Source organism: Ictidomys tridecemlineatus, chromosome 11, assembly GCF_052094955.1.
Source record: "Ictidomys tridecemlineatus isolate mIctTri1 chromosome 11, mIctTri1.hap1, whole genome shotgun sequence".
NCBI classification, from domain to species: Eukaryota; Metazoa; Chordata; class Mammalia; order Rodentia; family Sciuridae; genus Ictidomys; species Ictidomys tridecemlineatus.
In genome coordinates this window covers 40451046-40470678 of record NC_135487.1, presented here as the reverse complement: position 1 = coordinate 40470678, position 19633 = coordinate 40451046, and the positions used below count along the sequence as shown (strand labels likewise).

The window sequence follows — 19633 nt, the reverse complement described above, 5'->3', positions numbered from 1 at the left end:
TTGCTGGCTGTCGGTATAGTGCCCAGACTCTCCCTCCCGCTGCGCCACTCCTCAGTCCAACCGGGGTCTGTGGCCAGAGAGCCGCTGGCCGAGCAGGGCTCCAACCGGCCGCCGCCTGTCAAACCCTCCGCCCAGCCCCTCACCGGGCCCCGCCCAGGCCCCCAGGCGAGGAGTCCCGCCCGCGCATTGCGATTGGCTTGGGCTGGGCGGCTGAGGTGAGCCAGTGGCCCGAGCGACTGTCGGGAAGCTGTCGGAGCGGCCCGGCCCGCCTCCGGGGTGCTGCCCCGCCCCCGGGGTGCCGCCCCGCAGGACGCGGCGGCGGCGGCGGCGGTGGCGGCTGCGGGGGCTGCGGCGCCAGAGGAGGCGCGCCGAGCCGTGCGCCCCGCGAGCTGCAGCGGCCGCTGCGAGGTGAGAAGGGGCGCGGCCCGCGGCCTGCGGAAAGGGCGGGCGCCAGGGCCCGAGATCCGAGGGTGGGAGTACCAGCTTTGCCCCAAGTCCAGGAGCTTTAGGATGGCGCGAGGAGCGCCGAGGGGAAAGGAGAGTTTGGGGGTCCGGGCCCGTACTCCAGGACGGATCGTGGGAGGACAGAAGCTCCGGCGAGGAGGGCTCCGGCGAGGAGGGCTCCAGCGCGCGCGCATGTCGAGAGCGTGAGACTGTGTGGCTGTTAGTGTTGCTGTATCTGAGCGTGTGAAAGAGTTTGTGTGGCACATCGCGTCCCCGAGTGCGCACTGACTGGGGTGTGCGGTGTGCGTGGGAGCCGGCGTACACCGGCATTACTGACTCCGTGAGGGTTTGCGCGCGCGACGGGCTTGTTTTCCTAATGCGCGCAGGAATGTGCGTGTCCCGGGGTCCGCGTGATAGGTTTGCGCAGCGCGGATGAGCTCCCATTTTCCGACTACCGTTTTCTGGATTTGGGGGAATCACCAGCGAGTCTCAGAGGATCAGCGACCAGGATTCCTGAGTGCGCGGTCAGCCGCTTCTGCGCTGAATTCGGCGCCGCAGCGCCCTGGAGGTGCGCAGCCATTGACCCACCCGGAGCGATCTCCGCTGCTTCGCCGTATCCCTGCTCAGTGACTTCTGTCTCCGCTGGCTCCCTGTCCCCGCTAGAGGACTATGGACTGGAGCCCTCCGCTTCAAGCCTCAGTTTCACCATTCGTTCTAAGAGGGCTGGTCGCGGTGGAGGCGGATTTGGGTGGGAGGACCCAGGGGGCGTCACAGGAATGCGCGCGTGACTATGGTCGTCCCCAAGTTTGGGATCTTGAGAGCCATTGCTGCTCGGACTAAGAGGCTTGGCATCAGGTGAGTTAGGGTTGAGGTAGGTGTGGTGGCGCAAAGCTATTTGAGACCTGAGACCTAAACCGTGGGGGCAGTGAACTGCCAAACTTGGGCCCAGCAAGAAAAGAATCTGCTTCCCTCATTCTAATGCGCCTGTACCTTCTCCCCACTTCAGGAGCCTGGGTGAACCCCACTCGTGCGCCTCGCCCAGGAGCCATGCATTGCGAGGTGGCCGAGGTACTTTCAGACAAGAGGCCCAAGGAGGCCCCCGGTGTCCCAGGCCCTGGTCTTGGAGCGCATATGGCCTTCAGGGTCACGGTGAGTGGCGGTGGCTGCGTTGATGGAGGCCCGCGGGACTTGCTACCTCGGCTGCCTGTGCCACCCCAGCGCACCCACGACCTCCTCAGGCCCCGAAGTCCCCGAGACTACAGCTCGTCCAAGGCTGCCTTCACTGGAAAGGGTAAGTTGGGATCTGCCAAAGTGCCTGGCCGCGGGTGTGAGAGATTCCTTTGTAGGGATACTCTGGAGAACTTGGTGAAACTTTCTCCGGAGTTCCTCAGTTTCTCTTTTGTTGTTTCGAACTAACTTGACAGTCTTGAAAGGATCCCTGCTTTAAGAAGCATCTAATTTAAACTCAATAAGCACATTTTGGGGAAATGTGCACAGAAAGTTCAGATTACATAATTTTGCTTCTGTATGTTTCTGATAAAGGTTGTGTGAAATGTCAAAATTTTATTATATGTTAGGGGGAGTAGGAACTCCTGTAACTGGTATTTGTTTTTGAGTGGCAGAAAGCATACTTTGAAGTGTTCCAATTGCCTTAAATAACAAAAACCAGAGGCCTTCAGCAGGACCCTCTCCCCTCTTGGGACCTCAGTTTCCCCATCTTTCAAGTGAGGAATTTGTTATGCCAGACGGTTTCTAGATTCTTGATGGAAAAGTTTCTGAATCTATAATCCAGCCTGGGTCAGGTCTTGACTTAAAAATATCTTTTCTGTACTTGGTGCTCTGGAAGGGTCCTCTTGGCCAGAAGTCATTTTTCAATGTCCTCTGCAACCACTGAAGCTGGTGAATAGAAGGCAGGCCCAGTACAGGTCATGGCTCAACTCAGGGATGCCTTTGCTATTCTCACAAACATGCTCATCTCATCACAGTTAATTATTGAGCCATTATTTATAGACTCCATGCTGACAGATAATTAACCAGAAATTGGAGAAATTGTTAAGGTCCTGTGCCCATCCTCCCCTGTTTTTTTCTCCTTTGGGAGAAACTGAAACTTTGGGGCTTGATCATATCAGCACTTGGGACCTCTTCAGTCTTTTTCCAGGTGATTTTTAAGGAAGATGATAATTGTGTGTTTTATGGCTGGGGACATCCCTTCCTCAGCATCAGCCCAGCTCCTTAAAAGAGGTAGGCTGGCTGGCTTCCCAGTTTGGGGCCTGGTCAAATGAAATAAAAGTATAGTAGTTTTACTTTTTTAAAGAAAACACCTGACTTCATACACAAGAGCTATTTCTTCGTGTGTGTGTGTGTGTGTGTGTGTGTGTGTATATTTTTAGTTGTAGATGGACATAATATTTTTATTTTATTTATTTATTTATTTTTATGTAGTGCTAAGGATCGAACCCGGTGCCTCACGCATGCGAGGCAAGCGCTCAACCACTGAGCTACAACCCCAGCCTCAAGAGCTATTTCTTGTCTTCTTGTCTTAAGCATCAGTCTCTTCTCCAAGAGATAAAGATCATAGTTTAGGATAGATATGGGAAAGAATACATACAGAGTATTACCACTGGAATACACATACAAAGTCTCTTTTACCAGGGAGAGAGAAATGCTGCATAGCAAGACGAGTTATGTTTGCCCTGCTCCACACACGGTCCTCCCTTCCACACATACTCTCCTGTAACGACTTGTGTTTAAAAAAATCATGGCTGTCATCTGCAGATTCAGTTCTCCGAAGTGTTAGTGAATGCTTGTCCCAGACATAACCTTTATTGCACGCTGTGGTTAGAGACCTTTCATCTGATGCTTTGCCTACGATCTTTCTACTTGTAGTCCTCCAAACCCCAATTATTTTTGCTTATGTCTAAAATAAGGCACATTGCATTTGGAAAGGACAGAGGAAGATAAAGGGATAGGAGAAAGAGCCCCTTGCTTTGTACCTTAAATTGGACTCTGTGGTTACTTTTTCTCTGAAAGGATTTTAAACTGCTTTTCTTCACAGCCTCCTGGTGAGGCTGATGGGATGGGATTTAACACACCTTTGAAAGATGAGGAAACTGAGGTCTGCAGGTGGGGAAAGTGTCTGCTATGTAGAAGGCCACCCAGCAGGTCAGGGGCTCTGCCATCATCCCGCCTGGGGAGAAGGGAAATCTCAGGACAGGGACTAGGAGAGGTTTCCGACCTGGCCTCTGTGTTGCTGTAGGCATATTCCTCACAGTCAAGCCAAGTGGCCTGAAAGGAAACCAGCACCCCCCAAGGGATCTTCAGCAGCCCTCTAGACATGCCATTAAGGAAGAGGCACCTTTTTGCAGTGCTCACCCCCACCAAAATAGTCAGCAGGCCACGTAACCCTTTGAAAGTGAGGTGCCTAGCTCCAAGCTCTCAGGCTTATTGGAAACAGACAGACAGAAATACCAATTTAAACATATTTATTAGCTGTGCTGGAAATGATAAGACTCTGCCACATAGGCTCTGTGGGATGCTGGAGGATGTTATTTCACTCCTCTGAGCCTCAGGTGTCCCCATTTATGGTGAATTTTCCCCGAGACTTGAATGTGAAAGAACTATCTTTGATGCCTGGTTATTTTAAAAATTACTAGTGTAAGGAGTTTAATGTTCTCAACCACTGGTTTCTCATAATAATGCCTACCTCATGGAATAAATAAAGCCAGGGTTATGAGAATGCTTTTTATACTAAAACTGTAGGAGAGGTCACTTTTATTAATTTGTGCAGGGTACCATGCTAGAGACGGTTGATAGTTTAGGTAAAGGTGGTATAGCCAGGAGGGAGAAAGATTTTATTTTTAAAACGTTGAGTGTGAAAAGTGCCAACTCTGGTAGGTGCCAACTGTGGTGTACGAGTCAGGGGAAGCTGAAAGGTGCCACGCTTCAGGTCTTCTGTGACCATTGCTGCCCAGTGACTGGAGAGAAGACCATACTGCGTGGTTGGGAGTCAGGTTTCAGATGATCTGTCTTCTGCTCCGGACAAACCCTAAGCAGAGGAAGGGAGTGAGTTCTGGAATTCAGCAGAATATCTCTACTTGTTGGGTCCTGTGTGTTTCCAGATCTGAACCGGGAGGCACTGGGCATGGCACGACGTCATGGACTAACATTATCATCATTTACAATAAGAATCACGATCTGTTTATGGCAGAGTCCCGCTTATCCAGATTCCAAACAGCTGGGAAGGACAAATTACCAGATGCTGCGTTTTTCTTTCTTATTATTAAACACCAGACACTGCTTTTATAAGTTCTGACGAGGAAAGAAGGTAAACATCTGGGCTTTCCGCGGGTGGACAGCTTTGTGGCGATGGCCGATGATGCTTATTCGCTGTGCACAGCACTTTACAGTTGTTGGAGTTTTTCCACACCTTCCCTCATCAGTCTCTGCCTACCCTGAAGGCTCTTCCAAAGGAACAGATGAAGAAGTGGCTTTGCGTCTATAAAGTGCAGGGCAGGTACTGGCTCTTGTTGACACGACTCCCATTTTATAGATGAACACATATAGGTTCAGGGATTTGATCGTATCTATCTACAGACAGTTAAGTGGCAGTTTGGGAGGATACCAGCTCCAGATATTTGATTCTGGTTCCATAGCTTGTACCTTCTATACACGTGTGCTGGTGGCCCAGAGCGGATGTATGTAACCAAGGCCTCGTGAATATTCCCAGAGAATTTAAAACGTCTTGCTTTTGATATTTCTTCTGTCTTGAAGTTTTGGAAATTGGTAACCGGTCTTTATGCCATGTCTAGAAAACTTTGTAGTTTACCAGATGATTACATGTGTCCAAAACCCAGATAATGAGGTCACTATTTAATTCATAGCGTCTCCCTGGACCCTTTCCACCACATCCCGAGACTGCATACATCCTAGCAAAGAAGGAGACTGATAGTCACTATGAACATGAACTCTACCATTAGTAAAAATAGCTGCCGGGACATGGCTGTAAATATCAGGAAGTACTGAACCTTGTACCAAATAAATAAATAAATGAATAAATAAGTCTCTGAAAAGAAAGAAAAAGAGAAGGAGGAAAGCAGTTGTAGGTTGTGTGTATGGACATCAGGGCTGGCGGTGGTGGGACATCATGGTTTTGGTGTTATTACCTGGTTGAGTTTCTCCATCTGAGCAAGTAGCCAGTGAGATGTGCCGGGGAGGTTTGGAGAGGCCAGCGCATCCGTAATAGAAAGGTATGAGTTATTTTTAAAGCATTTCCCCCCTCCGGCTCTGGTGGGCAATTTGCTTGCATTTCATCCATTTTAAAGTGCTGGTCCTGTGATCCGGAAATAATCAGATCCAAATTTTTTTCAGTGCTTGAGGTTTCAAATAAGGGGGAGAAAAAAAACCTGCTGGCCAAATGTCAGGCTCAGTGAGACAAAAGAGAAACAAGTATGTGTGTGGGTATACAAATGAGATAGGAGCATGTTGCGTCTACAGTCATGAGAGTTATGTATCCGACAAATCTTTTATAGACATGTAGCGGAAATATAATTCCCCAAGATTCCCTAAGAATCTTGTGTGGCTAGAATTTCTCTTCCCTTCCTGCCTCCCCAGCTCTCTAGAAGCTGCTAAGACTTGGCGGGCAAAATGGAAAGGGAATCATCACACGAGATCGTGACTTAATTTAAGGCCCTGTTTCTCTGTCATTTACCTGTGGCTCTCAGCTGGTCGAGGTCCTGGGACGCTCCTGGGTGTGGAAGCAGAGTTGCTGTGTTTGTGCAAATTTCTTTGTATGCTGTGGTTTTTCTTCACACTTCTTCTAGGGGGAAAAAGAAAAGACAAAAAAACCCATCCCATCTCCAGTTATTCATCTCCTTGCGTTTCATTTGCGTGAGAAGCCAAGTTCGCCGGCACACTTATTTTTACAGTGCGTTAAAATCCCATTATAGGCATAAGTGCACAATGAATCATTTAAAAAATATACTCTTATGTTCTTTGTTCTGGATGTTGCATAATTATCATCATTTTCTTCGGTTTTATTTTGTGGAGTTTGGCCAGCATCCTAGAAGAGAGGAGAGACTAAAGTTTGGAAAAGTTTTTCAATCCTTTTTTGGGTAGGATTAGAAACAACAACAACAAACAAATAAACTTTTTTTTTTTTTTTTTTGAAGCTACCCAGTGGCTATCACTAACCGTGGCTTTTTCATCAAGAAGATAATTTCTCTTCCTTCTCTCAGTTTTCTTGGAAAGGAATTCCCTGTTTGGAAACCAACATGGTGGGACTTCAGTAACTTCACCTTACATGTATGGCTATAGTCAAAGGGAAATTATCGTGTGTGGTTTCTATTTTTTTTCCCCCCCCTAATACTGATTTTAGTTGCAGTTGGTTTGGACTCCAAGAGTTGGATTGTTTCTTTTGGTAGGGGGTCGTTTATTTTTGTGTTTAAAGGAACAGACAGTTCAAGGGGGAAGAAGAAATGAAACAAACTTCACCGAGCTTTGAAAAATTCGACTGCATTATATAAAAAGCGAGCTGTAATAGTAGGCCAGGAGAAAAGATCAGACTCCTGAAATATTTCTGCTGTTCGCTTTCACAGCGCTAATGATTCTAGCAGTTTAAAAACGGACTTCTTATTTATCAACAACGGCTGCCCAAATTAATAGTTTACAATAAAAAAAAAAAAATGCTTTCGGCATTAGAGGCAAAGTCCAGGGACTGACAGCTTAGTTACTGAGGACAGCAGAAAAGAAGGGGGAAGAGTTTTGTGGCTGTTTTGGTCTCCCAAAGCCTTATTTATAAGAAACTGAAAGAAAACAGGGACTGGGCTGTGGTGGGGGTGGAGAGAATACAGCCTTAACCCAGTGGTCTTGCAGTTGAAAGTCACTGAAAGCATCTGTTTTCTTCTTTCCCCGTCTTCCCCTTAAACTCCAAAGGGGTTATTCCTTTAGAAGGGTTCCGGCGGATTGAGTGGATTGCGTTAGCATTACGAGCTGTGTTTTTAAAAGTCAGCGTTTGAGTCAGATGCACAAGAGGAGCCCTTTAGCCCGTTAACTGAATAATGCATTTCCTGTATGGCCTGAATTTATTTGGAGGTTATGGTTGGGCCAGCCTGGAGCACACACATGTGCCATTGTGTAGCTTCGATGCACGTGGGGATGGTCTTCCCTTTGAACCTCGGTTTCCCCATCTGTAAAATGGAGAGCATTTTGATGGAATGATCCCTAGTCCCTTCCTGCTCTGATACCACAGGATTCCACACTAATTGAGCCGGGAGGTTTGGGAAGGATCCAGGGTGTCTCAGGCCAGGTTCTAGACCTGTCCTGGGAAGTCTTGCCTGCTGAAGGTGAGCACAGAAAGAACAGAGGAGAGAGGGTGGCTAATCTTTATTGAGCCTACTATGTGCCAGGCCAGACACATTGTAACTGTGATCACATTTCATTATGTCCAGCAGCCCTAGCCGCATGGAGTCTTTGCAGCTATTTAGAGGTCAGAAGAGTGAGATGATTTATCCCAAGGTCGTTTAGGTATAAGTAGTGGCGCTGGGAGTTTTAAAACCCAGGTCTGTCTGAAAGCAAGGACAGTACTTTCCCCTAAAGCACATTTCTCTCTCTCTCTCTCTTTCTCTCTCTCTCTCTCTTTTAATATTTATTTTTTAGTTGGACACTGTGTCTTTATTTATTTATTTTTATGTGGTGCTGAGGATCGAACCCAGGGCCTCACATGTGCTAGGTGAGCACTCTACCACTGAGCCACAACCCCAGCCCCAAGCACATTACTCTTAAAATCCCTGTTGCACGGCTGTGGCGTGTGGAGTGTGCCCCTAGCCTAGGGGAAGGGAACAGGAGGCCCCCTGGAGCATCCCTTTCTGAAACTTCACTAATGGGCAGAGGTGTGACTACAAGGGGAAGCTGTTCCATTAGGGCACTATCCCCAGTCCTGCCACAGCTGTGGGGGAGGAGAACGGTTCCCGGTTATGATTCAGGTCCTCAGGAAGCTGGGGTATGGCCAGGGTTTTCAGGGGCTGTGAAGTCTACCTTTCAGAAGCAGCGGCACCCCCTGCCCACTGGTGATTGTGGGTGACAGCCCCTGTCTGCGCCGTCTTGCAGTATGTGCCAAGGCCCCAGCTGTGGTCTCCCTTCTGCTGTTTCCCAGGACATCGTTGGGATGAGAATTCCTGCTCGTCCGCAGCATTCTTGGTTATGGAATACATGCATCTCCGAGCGCAGTGGCTCAGGGAGCTGTTAAACAATTATATTCTTTTTAATCATTTGGTGGCGTGAAGAAGGGGCTCAGGAGGGAGAACAGGCCAGGGATCCCGTTGAACTTGAAAGTTTGTGGGAAATGGGACTTTCATGTTAAATAGTGAATAGCCGAATGCCCTGCAGAAGGCAGAGGTCCAGGTTGCGTCTGTGGCCTTGCACGTGCGTTCCTGAGATATGTGCCAGTCAGTTCTCTCACACTCATTCCGAAAACCATACCGCCAGAGGCTTCTGGTCCAGGCTTTTCGGCCTCTTCATGGAGACGCTGGGTTTGAGAGGGGGCAGATGGAGAAGGATCAGAGATGGCCCTGGTTGCGATGGGATCCCGTCTTCCTATTTGCGCCTTCAGCAGCCCGAGGACTCTTTTAGATGTTGTTGCTTTTGTTTTTAAATAACAGGTTTGCTGGAAAATAAGGCTTTCGCGAGAAGCCAGGGAGGACCGTAAACCTGACTTGAAAAAGACAGATCCCATTTGCTGCTTTAAGCTCTCCGGAGGCCTGGAGATTAGGTTTATTTTGGAACGCTGCTGGACTGTATGAATTACTTCTCTGAGCGCTGGGTATTTAATACCTAGTAGAAGTTTGTATAAGAGTTGATGATGTATTTTGCCGACTTTCCAACCCTGTAAATAAATTACACGTGCCGGCAGAGGCTGCCAGGATCCACTGTGTCAATTGAAGCTTAATTTTTATCCTAAACCACTTAATACTTTTGTCCCAGCGAGCAGAGAAAGTTACCAGGTTTCACCCAGCAGCGGGCCTATTGCAAGATAAAGGTGGCTTCCAGAGCCCGGCCCAGGCCTCTGTGGATTCACCGATTTTTGGTGGCTAGGTAGCTTCAGCATTCTCAAGTCCAACCCTCAAGGCAGAGGATGATAATATAATTTTAAGTGTATCGTAAAAATGAAACTCAATCGCTTCCACTCCCCAGCTCTATGTCTCACCCCTGTCTCTGGAGAAGACGGCTGTAATTGTGTATTGTGTCCCAAGGCCGCCTGTGCATTTTATCTCATTTGAGTGCAAAGCCCAGGTAATAACGTTGGCATTTCCAGCACGAAACAAAATAGGGTTTCTAATTTGGAGACACTATTAAATATTTCATGCTTCAACCAAACTCAATTCTTTTTTTCCTATAATAAGTTTAAATATTAATTCTCTGGAATGTCAGATGCCTAAAGCTAGGCATTTAGTGATCTGCAGTTTCAAGTATCTCGAAGAAGGTTTATGAAACAGGATATTTCACTGGGAGGGATGAGTAGTGTGTTTCAGAGATATCTGAATTCAAGGCAGTGTCTTCTGATTTACTTTTTAAAGGGAAAAGGTCATAAAATAAGTTGCTTTATGTGCTGAAGGATTAAGTGGCTTAGACTGAAATAACAGCAGGGGCTTTACTGGTCCCCCCCCCCCCCCCGCCCCGTTTATATTTTAACAATGCTATTTGGGGGAGGGGGGTGGGTCATTTTCCCGCCTGCTTGTCTCCTCCCCTCAACTCCCGCCCCCCCCCCCCCAGCCAGATGGCTTTAATTCTAACCAAATCCCACGCTGAGGCCAAATGATTGATCAAACAGTCATTTGTACTTACGTAGTGCTCTTTGTGAGAATATCTCTGCACTGGAGCTTCTTGCTGGACAGGCTTTCTTTGGGGCCTTTAAATGTTGATTTTCAGACACATCTGGGGGACTTGGAGAGGTGGGGGTCCAGGGGCAGATGGAGAGCCAAAATCCCAGACCTTGACTCCTCAGAATTTCTTGCTTAAAACCTTCCTGTTACTTTCCATCTCAGATAGCAGGAGTATCTGAGTTTTCTAAATACAAGGACAGTAATCTTCCCTCTGGCCTGATGACAGTCGTGATACTTTTAATGCCCATTGATGGAGAAGATACCTGATGAGGTTTAGGTAGCTACTCACTTTAAGAGCTTTTTAAAACAGATTTGTATTTATCTAACTATAGTAGCACCTACACACATCTGCAGAGACATGGTTTTGTGCTACAGAAATGTTTTTGGTACATGCTTTGAAGATCTTCCCTGAACTTACAGCTTGGTTTCTTCAAGAGAGCCCTGGAGCCAGCCCACGCAGCTCTTGAACCCTGCCGTGGTGGATACTGCCCAGATCGCCACCTGAGATAGGATTAGATGGAGTTCCGGGAAGGATTGTATTGTTCTCCTTACTCCTTTCTGGGCACCATTGAGGGGTTTCAAACTGGAAAGATCTTCCAAATCATATGGTTTATCCAAGCGCCATAAGGTTTGGAGAGGCCATGTTACTTGTGCAAGGGTGGTCATGGGGCTTTTGGTGTCAGAACTGGGTTCAGATCCTAAACCTTGGACAAGTTCACTGAACTCTGAGCCTCAGTCTTCCTTACTTGTAAAATAGAGATACTTCTTGTCTCAGATCATTGACATGGGGTTTGGGGATTGAGATAAAAAGTCTGCAGAGCACGTGGCTCGGGAGCTGGTGCAACAGGTAGGTCACGGAAGGGAGTTGGTTGTTGCGCTCTCTAAGGATGGAGCAGGGACTAGGTCCCAGGTTGGCTCTACCTGCTGCTGTCTTTCCTCTGCACAGTATCACCCTATCCCTTTACTATACTCTTTTTTCTTTTTTGGTATAATTGAAAAAATAAGAACTTGGAGTCAGACTGAGGTATGGAGGACATAGATATCATTGACTGCTGTCTTGACTTTACTCTGAGCTAGGGGAAGGTCAGCAGCTGTGGTCCTTTGTGGAGTTGGGGAGGGCTGCCTTAGCACAACTTGCTGACAGGTCCTGGCCCTGGGCCAGCCCAAGACGCTCAGGTAATTGGTGGTGACTCTGGTGTCCAGTAGGATGGGGATGGAACTATCTGTGAGGTGGATCTAAAGGCACAGATTCCTTCCCTTGCCTGGGTTTGTTGGGTTGGAAGTTGCCATTGGACTTGACCATCCCTTTGAATTACCTCAAAGCTTCCTCCCAAATTTAAGGTGCTGTTGCCCTCTGCTCCCCACAACTCCATGTGTACCTACGTCTGCAGTATTGCTGTGGCTTCTGTCTGTTGATCCCTCCTGGGTGTAGATATCCCATGAGGCCATCTAATTCTTGCCCCATTCACTTCTTGTGAGATGGGTATCATCATCTTCATTCTAGAGATGAGGAAAACTGAGACCCAGAGACGTTGAGTGACCTGCCCCACTCAGATCTGACAGGTGGTAGCTACATGCCCACCTGGCCTTTCCCCACTCCTTGCCACCTCCCTGGGTTCTGCTGCCTTGGGTCTGATCTGGCCTATTCCTCACACTAGAGAAACTGCCTCCTCCAGCCAGAATCAACCTCATTCTCCTCCTCCTCACTGCCTGTGTCACTTTTCTCTCACTGAAGGTGACAGTCAGGTCTTTTTTTTTTTTTCTCAGAGAGAGAGAGAGAGAATTTTAATATTTATTTTTCAGTTTTTGGTGGACACAACATCTTTGTTTTTTTTGTATGTGGTGCTGAGGATTGAACCTGGGCCGCACACATGCCAGGCGAGCACGCTACCGCTTGAGCCACGTCCCCAGCCCGACAGTCAGGTCTTATAGATGCCTGGCTCATGTTCCTCCCCCTGGGGTGGTAGGCTCTGAGAGTCAGGGTCTGTGATGGGTGCCTCTGTGACTTGCTGGTGCAGCATGGTCCAGAATAGGCTGAGCGCTGGGCCCCAGTGGGGTTGATCTGTCCCTCTCCCGTGAAGGTGGAGCTTCCTGGAAAGTCCCCAAGCAGATTTTCAGTATAGAAGCCCAGAGGTTCTGGATTTCTAAGACTGGCTTCCCCATTTGTAAAGAGGGGAGAAGGGTCACCAGTTGGCCAGCTGTTGGGACATATGTGATGGAGTGTGTCAGGGTATCCTGGAAACTGGGAGTGCTGTCCCTGTGTTTAGTGGGTGATTGGTTGGTTCATTGCTATTGAATGCCTGTTCAGGTTTGGGGTTCAGCCCGGGACACTGTGGTAGATTAACCAATCCCTAGCCTTCCCAGAGCTCATAGCCTGGAAGGCAGGTGGGCAGTGAGTGAGCATTCTCAGGATCCCTCCCAGACTGACCTGGTCCCCAGCCCTCCTCTGTGCAGCATATCCATTGTTTCACTTGGTGTTCTGTCCTAGGCAGACTCCTGTCTTCCAGCCAGTCTCAGCCTGGTGACCTCAGACAATCTCACTGGGCCTTAGTTTTTGCCAAGTTATAAAATGGAAATTTTTGCCATCTCCCCTCTTGAGGATCCTGTGAGAATCAGTGAGGTCACGGTAGGAGAGAGCTAACTGCTGGGGCCTCTGAAGACAGGCAGCCCTCTGCAGGACGCTGGTGGTGGTGCTCAGGCAGGTTAGTCTGGCTAGGAACGGGGGCTGCCTTGACCAGCCCTTTTCTTGCACCCGTTGCTAATTCCTGCTGGTTCAGCTCCTCTCGGTGTTTCTGGTTGCTATGCACTCAGAATACAGAAGAGCTGTTTGCTAGGGAGATGCAGATTGTTTGTATTGGCCACTCAAGTAGGGGACCCTGGGACCATTGGAGACCCTCAACCTCGTCCTTCTCTGTCATTTTCATTATACTGTATGTAGTCACTATTTACTGAGCACTGCCAGACACTGGGCCAATCTTTTTTTTTTTTTTTCAATACATCATATTGTTTAATTTTACAACCACCCTGTGTTGTGTAAGTGTTCTTCCACATGAACACTTACATGAAAATGAATGAAAACATTAAATGAAAAATTCATTCTTTTAGTTTTACTAACTGCATTTCCAGTGCTCAGTACACACATGTGGCTAGTGGCTACCATATTGTGCAAATGTAGAACATTCTCATCATCACAGGAAGTTCTGTTGGACAGTGCTACTCTGGAATATCATTCTTTAACCTGATCATTTGTTCATTACACGTTTCCTGACTCCCTGTCCTATGCTAGGCTCTGTGTCCTTGGCTTCTGCCTTGGAGATCCTTCAGGGGAAAGGGCAGGCAGATGGATGTACCAGCTTTGCCAGCTGGTTAGCAGGCTTGGCTCCTGTTGGGGAAACAGATCTGAGTCCCAGGGTCTCAGGGTTCATAGTACAGTACTGACAAGAGATCAGAACAGGTTTGCTTGATAGGTGGCCTTGAGTGGCCAGGTCCTGGTGGGCAGGCTTTGCTGGGCAGGCTTTGCTGGGCCCTAGAGAAGCAACCCAGGGCATCTGGCTAGTTCCAGCTCTTCTCTGGAGCTGGAAACAGGCTGGCCGTGCCTCACGCAGCAGCTTAGACAGAAACCTAGGGATATTGTTTTATTCCTATAGTCTCTGTCTTCCAGCAAATTAGTCTTTCTCCTCATCCTTCCTTGGGAGGTGGCTGACTCTGAACATACTTTCATTTATTAATCCTTATTTTTTTCTGCTTATGTAAATACTACATACTTATTGTAGGAAATCTGCAAACTATAGAAACATAGAAAGATGGAAATAATACTTTCTTATAATCTCACTCCTAGCAACTATTATTTACAGTTTGGTATTATTTTAGTTTTTTTCCTATTGTTTAGCTGTATATTAATATATTTTTATATCATTGAGATCATTCTGAGTGTAGTCATGTATTTATTTTTATGTTTAACATTCTAATATAATGAAACTTTCCCATGTTATTAAAATTCTTCATAAACATTCAAAAATAGATGCGATTTTGTTGAATTTGTTAAATTATTTTGAGTTGGTGATACATTAAAATGGTTCCAAATTTGGAAGCTACAAAAAGAGTGCTTGGAGAACAACAACCTCTTCTCTTCCCACCCCCCAAACTAGTGATGCCTGAGGTTTCATCTGACCTCTCAGAAATAGTTTATGTACATATAAATAAGTATGTATATATATATATATTTTGAATATGTGAATTTTTGAATATATGAGTTTTTCAGCCTTTCTAATGCTGCTGTGAATATCTTCCTACAGCAAACTTCATTTGCATCTCTGATTATTTCCCAAGGTGAAAGTTCCCAGGCTAAGGGGTAGGAACGCTTAACACATCTCATCTGTAACCCTTTAGAAAGTTGTTCTTATTTGCCCAAATACACACAGGCAGAGTCTTCTCGGAGAATGTACTAATCTGTGTCTTCACCACTGTTTCAAAATTCCTGTCCCGATTTGAAGGTAGCAGTGACATCTGGTCATCATTTCATTTTGCATTCATAGGATTATTAGTGTGGTGGAACCTATATGGTGTGTTGATGGAGTTCGTAGCTCCCTGTCTGCAAATTTGTGCTCATAATCGAGGTCTGACTATTTTACTGATAAGATTTTTTTTTTTTAAAGGAGAGAGTGAGAGGGGGAGAGAGAGAGAGAGAGAGAATTTTTTAATATTTATTTTTTAGTTCTCGGCGGACACAACATCTTTGTTGGTATGTGGTGCTGAGGATCGAACCCGGGCCGCACGCATGCCAGGCGAGTGCGCTACCGCTTGAGCCACATCCCCAGCGCCCTTACTGATAAGATTTAAAACCGACATCCTTTGAAGTGTCCTCATTAAGAATGTTAATGCTTTGTTCGTCGTATTCGTTGCTAATATTTTTATGAGTCTGCTGCTTAAACAAGTTTTTATGATGATTTTGAAACAAAAACTTAAAATTTTTCCTGTAGTCAGCTTTGCCAAGATTTTCCTTTGTCATTTACTTCATTGCTTTTCTTTCTGCCTCTCACTAAGCCCCATTGTTTATTGTTATTACTATTTGCGCTAACTTATTTTATTAACGTTCTAAAAATAAATGTTTATTTTTGGCAAAATAATGTCAAACTTGGCTTTTTAAATAGCTTGATGCAGAAGGACTTTCAAGAGGGCTCTGTGCTAATGCTGTGGCCCCCCCAGGGCCCCTGCCCCCAGCACCTGCAGAGCTGCCCACCTCCACGCGGCGCCCCGAGTGTGCGCTTCTGTAACATGGCGGCCTGTCTGGGGCTCGTGAAGTTGTTGTTTTGTAGCATTTTCTTCCATGCATCTCAGTTATAAAAATAAAATCAGTCATAGAGAACCCTCTCGTGGTGCCTCTGCTGGCACAGTCGGCGCTCCCAGTGCACCACACACACAATCCCTTTTGTTCTCCCAGCAGCCCCGTGCAGGAGCCGCTGTTCTATTCTCTGATTTATAGATGAAGAAACAGATCTGCTGCGCGCAGTAGCACACACCTGTAATCCCAGTGACTTGGGAGGCTGAGGCAGGAGGATCACAAGTTCAAGACCAGTAGCGAGGCCTTAAGCAACTTAGTGTATCTCAAAATAAAAAAAAATAAAAATAAAAATTGCTGGGGATGTGATTTTAGTGGTTAAGCACCCCTGGGTTCAATCCCCAGTACATACATACATAAATAAATAAATAAATAAATAAATAAATAAATAAATAAAAAAAACAAAAAAAACAGCCCAGAATGGGAAAGTAGCTTGTCCAAGGCTACACAGCTGGTGAGTAGGGAGGATGCCTCTATAAAGGTTACTGCCGCTGTGTCAGGTGAACTGTCCCTATTGTCTGGTGGCTTCCTATTGTGATAGGAGAGGATTTTGTTCTCTTCAGTGCCCCCTCCTGCCCAGTCTCCCACCTGTATACCCACCCACCTTGGTGCATCACAGTTCTGTGGTCAAACCAGGGCCCACCTGGGACCTGGGTGATGCGAGGGCAGCTGCGGTGGGACCCGTGCTTTCTGGGTTCTGGCTGAGCACTGAGTTCTTTAGTGGATGTGACCAAGGTGTTGGATGGTTCTGAGGCAGGACCTCAGGTGCCTAACCTAGACTCTGGTTTTGAGATCCCTGCCCTGCATGCTTTCAGAGGATGATAGAAGTGGAAGAGCCCAGAGAGAGGGTTTCTTTGGAGAGTTGTTGAGGCACTGTGACATGTGCTTCCCCGTGCTAGATGGCGAGGAGGGTGCTGTTCCTCCTCACATAGCTCATGAGCCTGGGCTCAAAGGGGACCACGCAGAGAGCAGTGCAGGTGGAGGTAATCAAGGCCTCGAGAGGCCCCGCCTAGTGTCAGAGTGAACAGGCACCCGTCTCTACCTGCCACTCAGGGAGGTGTGTCAAGGACCTGCCTGGTGGTCATTCTCAGGCCAGCCCTGCCTAAGAGGGCCCCTTGCCAGGCAGAAGTGAGAAACTGCAGAGGTCCCATGGGATGCAGTGGGGGTGGGAGGGTTCTGCCTGCTGGCCTGCCCCAGAGCGCCCCACGGTGCGGTGCCTGGCCTCGCCTCCACTCTACTGCCACTGCAGCCTAGCAGCCCCAACCAGGTGAGGGGAAGAGGTCACCAGTGAATGAGGCTTGGAGTTGCTTTGATTAATCAGGATGGGATTCTGCAATCTGTATTTGGGGTAAAAATGGGAGTTCATAACCCACTTGAATCTAATGTATGAAATATGATAGGTCAAGAGTTTGTAATGTTTTGAACAACTAATAAAAAAAAAAGAAAACAAAAAAAAATCAGGATGGGACATCCTAGTTACTAAATGGAGACTGTTTGTCTTTGACTCAAAGTTCTTGGGACTAAAAGATGTTTTATGACCTAAGGGTGATCCAAAGAGTGAAGGGAACCTCCAGACTTCCAGTGACTCCACAGGGGTGGGGACAGGGAACAAGTATGTAGACGGAGTTTTGAGAGGGACATGGTGGAGGGTTGCTGGGTAATGACACATTGTTTCTCTAGCACCCTTTGGAGTCCCCTTTCTCAAGGTAGCGGGTACATTTGGGAGAGCGTGTCTACCAAATCATGCACCTTGGGGGACTTTTCCTTTCTGGCACAATCTTTTGTTTTCCTGAGGTTAAATTTGACCTCCTGTTGGGTTGCTGTATGCTTATGGGTCTAGTACCATGTTCCTCTAATTATTCCATCGGTCCATCAAGTACCTGTCAGTCATACTTTCCTAAATGTCCAGAGGCATCAAGCTTTCTTAGTTCCAGGTCCTAAACTGGTTCAGTCTGCATAGCTGACCTCCTTTGAGACTGTCCTGGGTAGGACTGTCTGATCTTGGTTCACCCTCCATGGTTCACAAAGCCTGGCTGATGGAAGGAGAATAGAGATTGAGAGGCTGCTTGCAGTTCTCTGAATTTCCTGTTAATGCTGGAGTGCTGGGCTTGGAGACAACATGGACAGAACCTTACCCCAAAGCCACTGCAGGGCCCTCCAATGGAGACTCCGCCAGCCCAGGGCACAGCATGCGCTTCTAGGACTGGGGTGCAGCTGAAGTCCCTGCCATGATCTGTGCCAGGACAGGTTTGAGCCCTTCCCTCTGGGGTCATGTTCTTCTTCTAATCAGTCCTCTATGGGCAAAGCCTGCATCGTGTTCTCATGCTGTGGCTGCAAGGGAGCCTGGGAAAGCAGGTTTTTTTTTTTTTTTTTTTTTTTTACCATACGATTTATTTTTATTTTTTTTAGTCATACATGACAGCAGAATGTATTTTGACGTATAATACATACATGTACATACATCAATCATATTGTCTATTCTATTCTGCTGCCCTTCCTATCCTCCCTACTCCTCTCCTCCTCTCCCATCCTTTCTCTCTATCCAATTCTTTCTTTTTTAACTTGACAAATTTTCATTGAACACCTTGTTGTGAGCTAGGCACTTTTCTATATTTAGGGAGAACAAACAGACAAAAATGTCTGTGCCAGTGAAGCCTATAGGAGGAAGACACAGTAACCAAATAAATAAGTTAAATATAAAGTTTTATACTGTGGGGTAAAGACTGGGAGGAGCTGGGGGCGTGATCAGGACAGGGTGATGCATGAGCCAAGTCAAAGAATCTGAGGGATGTGACCCTGTCAGCTTCTCTGTGTTTGGGGGGCGTGTGTGTGTGTGTGTGTGTGTGTATGCACGCACCCATGCTTCTTCTCACTTGGGTGGGTGGAGTTTTACCTTTACGATGAGTCGATGAGTCGTTTTCCCAGTAGAACAACAGTGTTCAGATGCTCAGCACCAAAGAACATCTTTTGCGCGGTTTTCTTTTTCTTTTGTTTAGCCCCGTAACCTGCCAGGGCATATCTTCCAATGGTTTCCTTCGAAAGGTAAACGGGGAGGTGTGTCTCAAAGGGTCTCCTCCTGATACTGTTTTTCCTCTCCTAATTTAAATCAGAGCTAAGCGCTAAACGTTTGCTATTACAGTGCCAGGAACTGTTCTGACTGCTTTGCACGAAATAGTTCATCCTTACCGTAACCCTTGGAAGTATATAGCAGACTGTGATTATGCCCATTTTTACAAATGAGAAAACCGAGGCCTGTTGAGCTGAAGTAACTTGGCCACCGTCACACAGCTGGTTAAGTGGCAGGGCTGGGACTTGAACTCAGGCCGTCTAGCTTCAGAGCTGATCCTGTTGAAAATCAGCCAGCTTCCTGCATTGCTGTGGGGAAGTTCAGAGCTGGGCTGACTCCTGATATTTTGATACTTTGTGTAGATGCTGCATCCCCCCTACCCCCACCCCACCCCACCTGTTTTCTAGAAGGGTTCAGGATGTCCTGCTCATCTCTGTTGCTCTGAAAATTTTCAGTTATGTGCCTTGCTGTGGCTTTCCCGCATTAATCGGACTGATGCTTGGTGAGCTTGCTATTTCTGGAGGCTCCTAACCTTTACTTCTAGACATTTATTGCATTTGTTCTTTGAAATTCTTTCCTATACTGTTTCTCTGTTGTCTTTTTCTGCAAATCCCACTAGTTGCATGTCTGGCTTTCTGATTTAATCCTCTAATTTTCATTTTTTCCCTCCAATACCTCTCTCTTTAAAAAAAAAAAATCCCTTTTCTGAAAATTGCTTTGAACTTCTCTCGTCTCATTTTCTACTTTAGTTATTGGGAGTTTGCAAAAGCTCTGTCTTGGTCTCTGACGGCTCCTTTTCAAGTGTTCCTCTGCCTATGGAGGCAGTATCTCATCGTGCCTCTGGGAGGAGATTATTGCTTTCCCTATTCTCCGTGTTCGTGTTTTCCATTTGTTAACAGGTTGTCTGGT

The 19633-nt window shown here is 47.0% G+C and overlaps 1 protein-coding gene across 3 annotated transcripts in view; it reads left to right on the top strand.

The window, feature by feature from the left end:
* The first annotated feature begins 280 nt into the window (after positions 1 to 280).
* Positions 281 to 19633, top strand: part of Glis1 (GLIS family zinc finger 1) — a 195954-nt gene continuing 176601 nt past the window's right edge. For 2 of the 3 annotated variants that reach the window (XM_078026296.1, XM_078026295.1), the window contains exons 1-2: positions 281 to 408; positions 1451 to 1735. In XM_078026296.1, coding sequence (XP_077882422.1) covers positions 1492 to 1735 — 244 coding nt within the window. In that variant the 5' untranslated portion in view covers positions 281 to 408; positions 1451 to 1491. Of the gene's footprint in view, positions 409 to 449; positions 1300 to 1450; positions 1736 to 19633 lie in introns of those variants that run through there. The other variant, XM_040288699.2, reaches the window with a different exon arrangement.